Below are 13,203 nucleotides of genomic sequence, written 5' to 3' on the forward strand. Positions count from 1 at the left end.
TGGTTTGGGTCAGAAGGGACCTTAAAGACCATTTAGTTCCAACCCCCTGCCATGGGCAGGGACAATTTCCTCTAGACCAGGGTTGTTCAGAGCTCCATCCAGCCTTGCCTCAAACACTTTCAATAGAATATATTCTCCATCCTATGCTCTACAAGACATATAATGGAGCAAACTGCATGGAAAAAACCTCAGGTGATTTTAGATCCTTCTTGATCACATTCAAGCATGTAGTCAATTATGAGGATTACAGACCACATTTACATGGCTAAATTTACTGTCAGGCCCCTGATCCAAACATTTCCTGGTATGAAGATGTCTCCAGAGTTCTGCAGCTACCCAGAGGAATCAGTAGACACCAGGACCTGGGTGGAAGTTAAGCCATCAGAAAATAATTCAGCCATCTGAAGCCTTTTCCATGGCTCAGTGACAGGGGGGATTTGTTTTTATGCTGTTGTTGTTATCAAGAATTTTTTCAAGTCCTTAAATCAGGCAAATAATTCTAAAAGTGAATTATTTTACCTCCTCTACTGCCTCACAAGCAGCATGGCATCAGTCACAACCATCTGCATTTAGGATAGACACCATTCATTAACACCTCCATTGCAATTAGGAACAGTCAATAGGCAGGGAATACCTTTTTGGGTACTTGGTAACCTTGCTGGTTGCCAATCAGCTGCTCACCACAGCCATCACACCAAGGGAGAACATCACATAGGGACACTCAAGATAAGTCCACCTGATGCTAAACAGCCACAAAAAAAGATGAATTTGTGGCTCAAAGTCACTCACCCGGTCTCCTTTTTCTCCTCTCAGTCCCGGTAAGCCCCTAGGGCCAGGAAAACCTGCTTCGCCCTGAAAATAAGACAAAGTGTGTGAAATCTGAATTCTATAAGACAGACCCTGCCTGAGTTTTCTCATGGGATTGATTGTAGATGTATTTTGGTGAGAGAGAATGAGATCAGTTTGATTATCAAATAATTTCTTAGGTTTTTTAAACCATTACTTAAACCAGCAGTTAAGACTTCTCCATTTTTTTCCTGTTAATTGATGCCACAGAATTTAGGACATATTTTCTTCATGCTGCTCTGTAGCAGGACCAAGCAAGAAAATAAAAGCAGATAAAGAAATAAAACGTGACTTTTATTTTCATCTTTAATGATCTGGTGTAGTCTGGAAATGAAAAAAACTGCAGAGTATTAATCTGAACAGTACAGATGTCACTTGATGAACAGATCTAGAGTTTTCTGAGTGAAATATTGCACATTTGGATTTATTTCTATTTGAACATTACCTTTGAGTTTCTGCTTTATAAGACTTGTTATTGGAGTAACTATGATCTCTGTGTCATGTGGTTTCTCCTAAATTTATCAAGTACTCTCAAATTTAGCTCCCAGTTGACCCAGCTTGTCATCTGAAAATAACCATGTGGTTTCCTATTTATAATTCTTTTCTATCTGAATTCATAGTGCAGTATCACAAAGGGGGTCAGTCATGGACAGGACCCAAATTCACTAAGTCTTGTACAAATACTGAACAAAGAAAAGGTAATCCCATCTTTAAAGAGATTATCTTAAGTATAGGGAGAACAAAAGATTATCATTGTAGAGGTACAATGAGTCTGTAGACAAAATCAGGTGAAGAACAAGATGCTGTGGTAACTGAGGATGATTAAGAACATCAGGGTGATGTTGGGAGAATTTTAAAGAAAGTGGCATTTGGTGACAGATGGAGTGGTGCTTTCTCAGAGCCACTGTGGGATCCTGGCTATAAGGGAATCATAGAATGGTCTGGGTTGGAAGGGACCCTAAAGATCCTCTAGTTCCAGCCCCCTGCCTTGGGCAGGGACATCTTCTCCTAGACCAGGTTGCTCAACAACACATCCAGTCTGGCCTTGGACACTTCCAGGGATGGAAATGACAGTGATTTCAGAAATTCAGAGATCAGAGCGCCCGCCTAACATTGAAGAAGAAAAAGGAGAATTTGGAGGGAAAATAAAAACATGGTGTAAATTTGGCCTCTGAAAAAGTCCTGAAGCAAAACATCAGTGAGTTTTGTATGAGGTCAAGGACAGAAAGATAATACAAAACAGCCAATGTGGATTTGTTAAAAACTAATCATATCAAACCCATCCAGTTCCTTCCCTTGACACAAAAACTAAGCAGACAAGAAGGAAGCATTTGTGTGATGTATCTTGACCTTAGTAAATTATCTGACACAGGCCAACATGACATTCTCATCAGTAATCACTGAAACGTAGTATAGAAGGGTGTCTGGAGGGTGGTGTTCAACTGACTGAAGAAACAGCATTCACACACCTTGCTATTAGCAACTTACTGTCACAATTCAGAGGATATATGAAATGAAGCCCTCTCAGGGACAACACTATTCAACTTACAACAGGAAACAGCATTTATGAAACATGTGGAGACCATCGCATTGTGGAGAGGGGCAAGTGTTTTGGAAGGTGGTGTTAAAATTCAAAACAGCCCTCTGTGGGGAGATGATTCAGACCAAGGGACAGTGCTCTGGTCAGGGCCTGGCCTTTCATTGCACTTGGACCAAGCCTGCCTGGGAACTTCAGGCCTGGTAGTTTGTTTGCTCAGCTACAGTGAAAGGACACCAAGGAAGGGTACAGAAACCACTCCTCTCTTGGAGCCTGATGCAAACACTCCTGAGGAATCATTTGCCCATGCCACGGTGATTTCCCCTTACCTGGGATGCCAGGTATGGATACTTTCCTGGGAATTGAGTGACACCCATCAGGTAGATTATAAGATTATAAAGACTTTTGGAGTAGCAGCAGTACAGTCCAGACTCACAATTATTAATTTAATAAGTGCCTTATCCCAATAAACCTCAATTTGTGCCTCAGACTTGGAGCCTTATTCCATCAATCATAGAATCATTAAGGTTGGAAAAGACCTCTAAGATCAACCATAAGTCTCATCAATATAATTCTTGCACCTTCAATCACAGATGCAAATGACATGCACAGCTCTTATCTTTGGCAAATGGCTTTGTTGTTGCATGTGACCACTTTATACTGCTTTGACAGATAGGTCTTGCAGTTAAGACTATTTTTCCTGCTCACCTGCTCACCAGGTTGGCCACGGCTCCCAGGTTCACCCTGGAAAAACAAAAGCAAATCTATAACATTGTAAGGACTTGAGCCTTTGGTAAGAACATTTTCTCATTAGCAAATGTGATCCCTACTGCTCCATATTGTTCTACCTATGTCCCATAAGGCTCTGAATTTGCCTTTTTGATGGCTTGGGAATGCAGACTGCATGGAGCCAATGCAAGGTCCAGGTTAGATCTCCCTGCACACTTAGGCTTGAGAGAAGAACATCAAACAAGGGTTGGTATTTTGGAACACCATGAAAGTCAGTGAGCCCCATGTGGTCATCCCCTTATGTCTCCAACTTCAGAGGAATCTTACTCTCCTGACTTCAGTATAAGACCTTCCAAAATCATACCTTGGTTGACTCAGTGGATACAGGAGACTATGAAATAAAATCCCTTACCTTAGGGCCAGCTTTTCCAGGAAAGCCTTCCTCACCCTTTTCCCCTCGTTCTCCCTGCAGGGAACACAACAAGTCAATACACAAACTGGTGTTTGTGCAGTACGTTTGCAGCCAATGGTGAGGAATATTTTAACTCAGCTCCTCAGGATCAGCTTGGGGGTGTAAATGGAGTCATATGAGAATATGCTTCCTGGACTGTTTTTCCATTCAAGTGCCATTTGCAATCACATCTGCAGCACTCTACTGGAGAATTTCTGGAATAACACAATCACTGCTACATTAAAGATGCCCATAGTGAATTACCTGAAAAACAACACCTCAATTCAGTTTCTTCAAACTCTATGTGGTTAGAAAGTCAGAAAGTGTTTTAAAAAAAACATAAAATTTTGGGGCTGGGGCCTTGGTCACTGGGTCCATTATGTAAATACTTTAAAACTGATGTTCCAAGGTGGATGGTGTCAGTATGGACAGCAGAGGCTGCAGTGGTTGAAATATGGTTACATAGCTGGGAAGTACAGTAAGTATTACACAGAAGTGTGGATAAAATCCAAAGTTTATTTAACATCGGAAATATGTTATGGGCTCCAAATTCTTCTCTTTTATTCATCAGTAAATGGGAGCTGGGGACTCTGCTATACGTGGGCTCAAGTATCAGAAGCAAGAAAACCTCTGCCAATGCAATCCAAGGCAACAGATGGTTAAGAGCGGTTTTATTTAATAAGCATCATCATCCCCAAAACCTAGTTTGGCCTTTGTAGTCAAAACATGGTACATTTCTTTGACCCTTATTTGCAGGGGGATGACAAGTCAAGTGTCTCCTATCTCTAAATTTCCTATCTCCCTTCTCCCAATGCAGAGACAACAGGGGAGACAACTCCCCTTTCCAATCTGTCATTGGGAGAAGCTTTCAAATGGGATATAAGAAGTAGAAAATAATAAAGAACCAACTTTCTGCCACACAGACCTAGAGAAGGCTCAGGGGGATGGCATCTCTTCTTTCCAGCCCTTCAGGGAGGAAAGAAAGGAACACCTTTGTAGTCTGCTACACTTCTTTGTTCTTCTTCATTGTGCCTTGGATACATGCCTTGACTTGCCAGAGTCACTGGATTTCCTGAAAGACTTTTTGCAATGCCCAGCTGTGTTTTTCCTGCTTCCCTTGCTTGCTCACCCCAATGATCTGCCCAGGTAGGCAGCTTAGTCCCAGTGTCTGTGGTGTCACTTGCCTTTAGACCTGGAAGCCCAGGAAGCCCATTGAGTCCATCTTTGCCAGGCAGCCCCTAAACAAGAGGAAATCATAAACTGTTAAGTGCCGGTTCTTTAAATTGTTATCATCAAATTCAACATAAGTGTGTTCATTTCAACCCTCTAGCCACCCACCTAATTTTAAGAAAAGAAGAACCCCCTCATGCATTTTTTTTTATTTTTTTTCCCTACTGTGTCTCAAAATGCACAAAAATTCTCACATTGTACGTATTTGCTCTGCCCTTTTTTCCAGTATCCCAGTTTTAGTGAATGACCACTGGATGTCAGCATTGCTACAGAGAAACTCTAGTGTAGAGTTTTTCTACACTGTGGATCTTTAAATATTTTTTTATGTATCTTACTTACATTTTAACTTATTCTATGTAAGTCCCTATTATCAGTAGCTATAAAAATTTTCTTTTACATCAATTTCTCCTTTTAAATATTGGTAATTTGTTATACAGTACATAGACTCCTAAAATTAAATTATATAGCACATAGTGACATAGTGGTTCAGCAAGATAAGAATTAAAATTACTTCCTGTAATGCATTTTAAATGGTGAGAAAAAGTTTTCTTCCCTTTTCCAAGTGTCAGTCAATCCCCAAAACCTGCAGGCTGTAGGTGGCATTTCTGTACTAAGTATTTAATAATTCAACTTTTATGACTTAAGACCCAACAGAAATCGCTATGCTCTGCTAAATCTGAGATTTTAATCATGAGTTATTTGGCCTGATTCAGGAAATTCCAGGTTTGGAAAAACAATATTGTGTAAAATGCAAAAGGAATTTTGAAAGGTATCATATAAAGAAAATAATATGATCCAATTCCTTAAGAATAGTGGGACTGCAGCTGGTAAAATTCTTATTCACAAAAGGTATCAGAGGTTAATTTCTGGAATAAAAGTGACAGTATTGGAGCCCATGTTAAAACCTGGTGTGCAGACAAGATGTGGGAAACAAAGCAGACTTGAGAATTAAACTATCTGAAACAATGGAGAGCTCGGAGATGAGGGAAGCAGCTCCTCAACACTTACAGCTGGTCCAGGTGGTCCGGTTTTACCGGAAACTCCAATCTCTCCTGGAAGTCCCTGAGAAATGAAACCAGAAGAAAAAATAAATCAGTATTTCTGTTCTTTGCAGGGATATCACTGGGGATTGCTGCTTTCAACTGAAGTGCAGTTTTCCCTTCAACTGCAGTCAGGTCAGTGCCATGGGGAGCCCTGGAGACATTGACTTACTCCCAGGAAGCACCAATATGGTTCCAAGGCTCAGCAGGGAGAAGCAGTGCTCTAGGACCAGCTGTGGCTTTGCAGTGAGAAAATGTAAGAGAAAACACACATTGCCAGAGGCCCTAACTCTGTTCCCTCTGAAAGCCATGACCTAAAATTTTCCCCACCTGTTTTTTCTTCTCAATATAAAACAAAAAACCCCAGAGCTTTCTTACCGGTGGCCCAGGTGGTCCCAGGGGTCCAGCAATGCCAGGGGGCCCTGGAGGACCCTGCAAGAGAGGAAGCAAAGCCAGTTTATTAAATCCTCTGGTAGCGGCTGAAAGCCTCAGGTCCTTCCCTGTGTAATAGGAGCCCTGTAGGAAATGGACAAAAGCACTGAGCTTTATTTTCTTAACTTCTACCCAAAAAGTGCAAGATGCCAAGACAAGGGGCCATGAACACAGGCAGAAGAGGATCTTCTGCTTAAGCCACTGCTGCCATTGCTGAGGGGAGCTCCATCCTGCACTCCAGTACAAGAGAAGGAGCAGTTGAAGGCCATCAGTGGTAACCTGAAGTTTGACCAGTAGGATTCCTTGGAGCATCCAGTTGAAGTTAACTTTGATTCATGTTGTTTCAAAGTGAATAATTTACCTCTGCAAAAAGATTGCTGAAAGCAACTAATTAATGGAACAGGCTTGTGCTTTGAGCTTGCTTTTTTTGGGAGGGTAGAGGTAAGAAAGTGAATCCAAGAGTATGGAGAAACGCTGCAGTGATTCAGGTGTTTTAAAACAAAATGTGCCACCCTTTTGTTGCTCAACATCAACCTGCTAGGTAGTAAAAGATCCTCATGAATTCATAGTTTGATGAACACATTCAGTTGGAAATATCTTAACATTCTTACTCATCTCTCTGCAACAGCTGTTTCTCTTAGGGAAAATATTCTCTTAATAGTCACCCGATTTACAGAGGGATTTATTTTTATGCATCGAGCAAATTGTTAAATTTGGCTTCCTATGAGAAATTTGTTTCCAGCCTTGACAAATCTTAGTATGTTGCTTGAGATACAAAGCATGTTTGTTACTGCCAGCTTCCCCTGTAGACAAGACATGACTTCTCCTAAGCTCAGAATGAAACATGTGTTCATGTATTTTTTGGATCAGGACCTGAGCAAACAGCATGAGAAATGGATATATGACTGAGCTGAAATTTTACCCTGGCTGCCTCTTTCTGTCTTTCTAACATGACAATCTCATTAATTCTCAGTTTTCAGCATAAGAGGAGTTCTGGTGCAATTGTACTTAAAAAAACAAACAAACAAAAAAAAACACCAAAAAACCTCCCCACCCCACCCAAGCCCTCTGTAAAGATTTGAAACTGAGCAACTGATACAAGACAGAAAACGGCCAGACAGCATTTTCCCTGTCACCATTCAATATTAAGGTATTATGAGTCATGGATCAATATTAGCATTTATGTTTAACTGAAAATGTAGGTGATGAGAAGAAAATGGCGTAAAAAAGTGAGGAAAAAGAGGTGTTTGGGGCATGGTTTGGCAAAAAAGGCAGGTAAGTGATCTTATAGAAACTTACTCACAAAATTCAGCCAGGAGCAGCTAAGAGTCTCTCACCAATAGATGGGGCAAAGAGACCAGAAAAGGATCCTGTAGCTGCACTAGCCTCATTGCAACTCAGAACAGACATGGAGTTATCCTGTCAACAACACTCTCACTTGTAGAGTGCCTCAAATGTGAGCATGGCTAAAACATCCCCAGACAGATGTGCCTTTGGATGTATTGATGCTGATGATTTAATTCCTGGGGAATCCTGTGGTTGGGTCCTGCAGTTAAAGATTTTACACCCATCAGGAGACACATGGTCAAGACCATCCTTCACTTAAAAAGGCTTCACTATTCAAGGAAAAGACTCAATAGTCCAAATAAGCCCAGCACAGGAGCAAATACTCCACACAGACAGAACTGTGTGCAGACACAGCTGGATGGAGCGGCCCCAAACACCAAGGACATGGAAATTCTGCTTGGCCCTACTCCACCTCTACAAGGCATTGCTGAGAGGCCCTGCAGAAAGTATGGGCTCCAAGAAGGGGCTTCCATGAAGAGTGGGAGGAGAACTAGGAATGAAGGCAAAACTTTATTAAAACTACAAACTGATTCAGATTGGACTATGTCTATATTTACCTCTGCAGGCTTTCCTCGACAATTCCAGTGGTTCCTTCCTAATAATTTCATTGTGTTCTCTCTCTGTCATTAAGTGAACTGTCTCCCACCATGAAACACACATCCCTCATGGCCCTAGAACAGGGAACTTCTACCAGGAGGTGAAAAAGCCCAGTCAGGACCCAGCCTCAGCCCATGCAATCCCAGGTATGATGTGAGTTACCCCACACAGTGACAGAGTGGCAGGGGTCAGTCTGATCTGAAACCAGTCTTACTCCAGCATCTGACAGCAACCAGTGTAAACCGTAAAATAGGAAGCATTATGTACTCCCCATCCCAACTCTTTTTCCCAGTGTCATAGGTTAGCAAGCATAGTCCCAGAAGGGATGTCCTTGCTAAGGGGTGCTTACAGCTTCCTCTGGTACCTGATAGAACCTATCAGCTGGCCAGTTTGAATATGGACAATTCTTTAAGCCACTTAAAAGTTGTGACCACCTCTGTGATCCACACTTAAGAATAGACAGACGCCCCCCCCCCAAGCTCTCTCAAGCTGAAAACCTGAGGGAAGAGAGAGAGGAGATGCTTAAAGCTGAAATTCGGTTGTGAAGCTATGATATATCAGAGTATCCTGTTGTAATTTCCTGAAGATATGGGGGGTGGAGTGTTCAACTCGTGAGCAAAAGCACCAGCGCTGAGATAGGCAGATGCTGATGCAGCTGTAATTTCATGAGAAGTTTGGACGGGGAGAGATGGACCAGATGAGGACTTTTGCTCCAAACAGGAAAGGAGAAAACCTCAGTCCCTAGAGATGCTCCCAGAGATAGTCCTAACGATGAAGATGAGGAAGACCCTTTGCTCCTAGGGAAGGAGAAGGGCCTCTGTTTTTGTTTCTGAACAGCTCAACCTTAAAACTGTACCCCAAAAAACTTCAAGAGTGGACCCTCGAAAGCAGTTGCAGGAAAAGCTGCAAGTCGGGGGAAGGGACTCACATCGTGAGCAGAGAGACTCCTCTTCCTAAATGGACTGAACGATATTTGGAAGTGGGCGGCTGTCTCGTTGTGATAATGTTTTCATAGCACGAGCACGAAGAGACTTCTCATTCTAAATGGACTGAACAAGGTTATTATGGAAGTGGTAAACAGACTGAACATCTTAAGGGTTGTCTTTTTTTACATTGTCAGTGGGAGAAGGGAGGAAGGTGGGGGGAGGAGGACAGTTCTGAAGGTGGTATAATTTTTTTCCCCCTGTTTTAAGTCCGCTAATAAACTTCTTTATATTCTTTCAAGTTTGGTGCCTGCTTTGCATTTCTCCTAATTCTTATCTCACAGAAGATAAACAGTAATGAGTATTTTAGACCAAACCACTACACTAAATTGGTGTTTCCGCCCGGGAACAAACCCAACCCGCTACACCCAGTTACTCTTGGTTTTCTCATTATCCCAGACAATTTCTAATTATTCTCATAGACTTTCCATATTCAAGGCCAACCTTACGCAACCATAAGTCCTGAAATGGAATACCACTGATCCTTTTCCTAAATTGCCACTAATAATTCCATTTCATCATTCTCCAAGAGATAATTACCCAGGATATCATGCCCAAACTGGTTTACAGGTAGACTCACCATGTGTTGCATCAACAAATGCTACACATACTAATGGAAAGCTGTTCTGATAAAATCTTCTCTGAGATGGACACAGAAAGGACAGTTTTATGGGATGGCCAGCAGTATTTCTTGGTGATGCACAGGGTGCTGGCAGCCTGCTCCAGCTGACTGCACACACCAATACATCGACTGTCCTATTGGGTTTCCTGCTTTCTGCAGCCTGGGCTACAGCAAGTGATGAGACAAAGTGAAAAAAAATGGCAGAAATACATCATAAATATCCTTCATAGAGCCCTCCCTTTTGCTACTGTGCAGAGAAGTTCTGTTTCACTTGTATTTCAGTATCTTATTGTAGCCCTTCTCCTGACTTCTGAGTGTAATTCAGAGCACGTAATATTCTTTTCAAATATTAGAATTCGCCAAAATGACAGAATCTATCAAAGTTTTAAAAAACCCAACATTATAAAACTACAGCAGCAGGACTGTGTGTAATGTTCACCCCAAGGAATCTCACACCATCTGTTTTCTTTGCTTCCATTTTTAAGCGAATCCAGATTAAAGCACCTGATTTATACAACTACATTTTTCAAAGATTATTTGATGAATTATGCACATGAGAGTCTTTATCCCAAATCCAGACCACAGTGGTGTCCTGTTGAAACCCTGAACCAGAAGAAAATAATCACAGGCTGTATTTTTTTTTCTGGCTGGCAAACACTCTGATGTATGCTTTGTACATGTTGAAGCAAAAACTGATACAAACTTGAAAACTTGATTTTAAAACAGATCTACACAAACACATTTGGGAAAAAAAATGCAAAACACGGATTTTTTAAATAAAATATTTGGACCAGAATATTTTCAAACTGTTGTTTTGAAACAAAAATATTTCAAATGTTCATTAAAATCTAAAATCAAAATACTTTGTAGAGGTATGTGTGTTATGTGATGGGACATCTTTAAAAACATTGTGGGGGGTGGATTTTTTCAGGATTGTGTTTCATCCAGCTCCATTCCTTAGACAATGTAATGCAGTGACAGTGTTCAGGAAAGAAATCTGACACTGTTCATACTGGAGAAACAGCTGTGTCTGCCCTCAAGAATGCACTAAAGGATGTTCTCCTGTTCCAGTGTGTACCTTGCTTGAAGATGGGCTGGGAAAGGCACAGATATTAAGATTTAGGTTGTACACTCCCTCAGGAGGCTCTGAAAAGGAACAGAAGCCTTTGTCTGTGACTCCATCAGTAGACTTCTTGGCCTAAATCTCTTTTCCATGAAAGAAGGGATGACTAAGTCTTGGAGGGTGGTGAACAAATGGCATTTCACAGTGAAAACTGGAGTCTGATGGCTTTCCCAGGTATCTGAAGGCAAAGCCTGCACAGATGTATTTTCTGTGTATTATTCCATGCCAATGTCTGGATTCTGTTACACTATGGCAAAGGCTTAGATAAGCCCTTAACCCAGATTAAAACAGATTCTGGTCTGGGCTGTCAATGCAGTGTGCCAGATTTATGAACAAGAAGAAGGGACATGCAGGAGCATTCTGTCTGCTGACAAAATGAGAGCAAAATGAGTAAATGAGGAACTGACAGCCCTTTCCCTTCCACTCTCTCTTCTTGTCTCCACTCCAAAGACATTCCCCACAATTTCACCTCTCAGAAAGACCCCACAGACCCCTCCTGTTGGCTTTGTGCTGTCTCCCCTTTATTTAATCTCCTTTCCCATAAGAAATGAAGCTGTTGCAGCCAGTTTTGTGGAGCAGCCCACGTGTCTCACTATGTCCTTTGCTACTCCATTGCTCCACTTCTCCACTGCATCCGAGTGGATTCCAGGATCAGCTCCTCAAATCTGCTTCTCATTTCTCACCCCAGCCACTACTACTGTGAATTGGAATTATACAATCAGAGAATCATTATGGTTGGAAAAGACCTCTAAGATCCTCGAGTCCAACCATCAACCCAGGGCTGCCACTGCAACCACCAAACCACATCTCTTAAGTGCCACTTCTTTTAAATAGCTCGAGAGATAGTGATTCTACCACTTCCCTGGGCAGCCTGATCCAATGCTTGACCACCCTTTCAGTGAAGAAATTTTCCTTATATCCAATCTAAACCAGAACATATTACTGACTTATTTTCTGTAAGGTTGCATTAGAGCACTGTGTTTCTTTCTCTGCTTAAATCCTGCCTTACAAATCAATATTAAGGTAAGAGGACTTATAAAAAAAGCTGTTGCTGATCACACTAAAAACCAAAAGCCTGAAGAGCCAACAGATCTGAACATTTGTCTACAATACATGTCCTACAGTCAGCATCAGTGGCAGTGCCATAATTCATATATGGATCCAGTCTCCAGTCATTTCATCAGGTGGCATTGAAACTGGAGTACCAGCATTAAATTTAAAATAAAAGTTCTGTCAGCAAAAAATTCTCTGAACTGTCTTTGCAACTCTTTTAAAGTACTGAATAAAGTTGACTTTGTACATAGCAGTCTCTCTAGGAGAGTTTCCTGCTTTCAGTGAAAGGCAGTGTTTACTTAATTTGATCACTTGGTGTAAGCTATGGACATGATCTTTTGTCTACAGAGGAAGATTTATTTCCTTATGTGTTCGCTTGGAGTTGGTTTACTGAGTCAGTGCAGCAAATGAGAAAAAACAACTAAAAAAAACCTCCTTTAATGTCTTCTGTTTCAGCACTATTAGTAATCTTCACAGGTGAAGACTGTTTTAATTTAGTTTCTTTAAAGGTATAGATCTTATTAAAGATAGTTCTGAGCAGTATCTTCCAATTCCAAACAGCACTGGCAAAGTTTGAATTCAATCTGAGCTTTGAAGCTGGGACCCACATCCTTTTCTTACATTTTGCAGTTTTAACTTGCATTATAAAAAGGACATTAAGGACACTGTATGTTTCAGAGGAGATCATTTATTTCCTGAATTACTTAAAAAAACCTGGGCTTGAGCTCACACCCTACAGACAAGTCTATACTAATTAAATCACTGCCAACCAAGACCATAATAGGTACAGCTTGTACTGGTCTTCCTCTCAGGTCTTTCTTACACCACCAGGTTATCTAGCATAAGGCAAGCCTCAGTAACAGCCCAGAGGTATTGCAAGGCTTAGGTATGGCATTTTTGTTTAAATCTCAAAGACTTTTGATGTGTTTTGCTGTCTTACAGGTGGCCAGCAAGTACCCACTCAGCTCGGGGAGCCTTGACAGTGGCTCAGTGGCACATTTGTAGGTGCCTGTCTTAAGAGAGCTTCAGGCTCCACTGATGATATTAACTGGATCTCCATCAAGAGGAGCAGGCACCTGCATCCCCATTCTTCACCCAAAAAAGTGCTTGCATTTGGAGCTAAACCCCAACCTTGGTAATTCAGAGATACAGCTCAGAGTGCCTGAGCCAACTATTTCAGCTGAAAGTTCTTTACAGAAATGCCCATTTTTCA

The 13,203-nt window shown here is 41.4% G+C and overlaps 1 protein-coding gene across 1 annotated transcript in view; it reads right to left on the reverse strand.

Annotated features, from left to right (window-relative positions):
• Nucleotides 1-13,203, reverse strand: part of COL22A1 (collagen type XXII alpha 1 chain) — a 227,599-nt gene that overhangs the window by 65,916 nt on the left and 148,480 nt on the right. Inside the window, exons 25-30 of the mRNA XM_032134095.1 lie at nt 6,212-6,265; nt 5,802-5,855; nt 4,748-4,801; nt 3,525-3,578; nt 3,092-3,127; nt 790-852 (exon numbers count right to left, since the gene is read on the reverse strand). Coding sequence (XP_031989986.1) covers nt 790-852; nt 3,092-3,127; nt 3,525-3,578; nt 4,748-4,801; nt 5,802-5,855; nt 6,212-6,265 — 315 coding nt within the window. The remainder of the gene's footprint in view (nt 1-789; nt 853-3,091; nt 3,128-3,524; nt 3,579-4,747; nt 4,802-5,801; nt 5,856-6,211; nt 6,266-13,203) is intronic.

The sequence above is a fragment of the Corvus moneduloides genome, chromosome 1 (assembly GCF_009650955.1).
Source record: "Corvus moneduloides isolate bCorMon1 chromosome 1, bCorMon1.pri, whole genome shotgun sequence".
Taxonomy (NCBI): domain Eukaryota; kingdom Metazoa; phylum Chordata; class Aves; order Passeriformes; family Corvidae; genus Corvus; species Corvus moneduloides.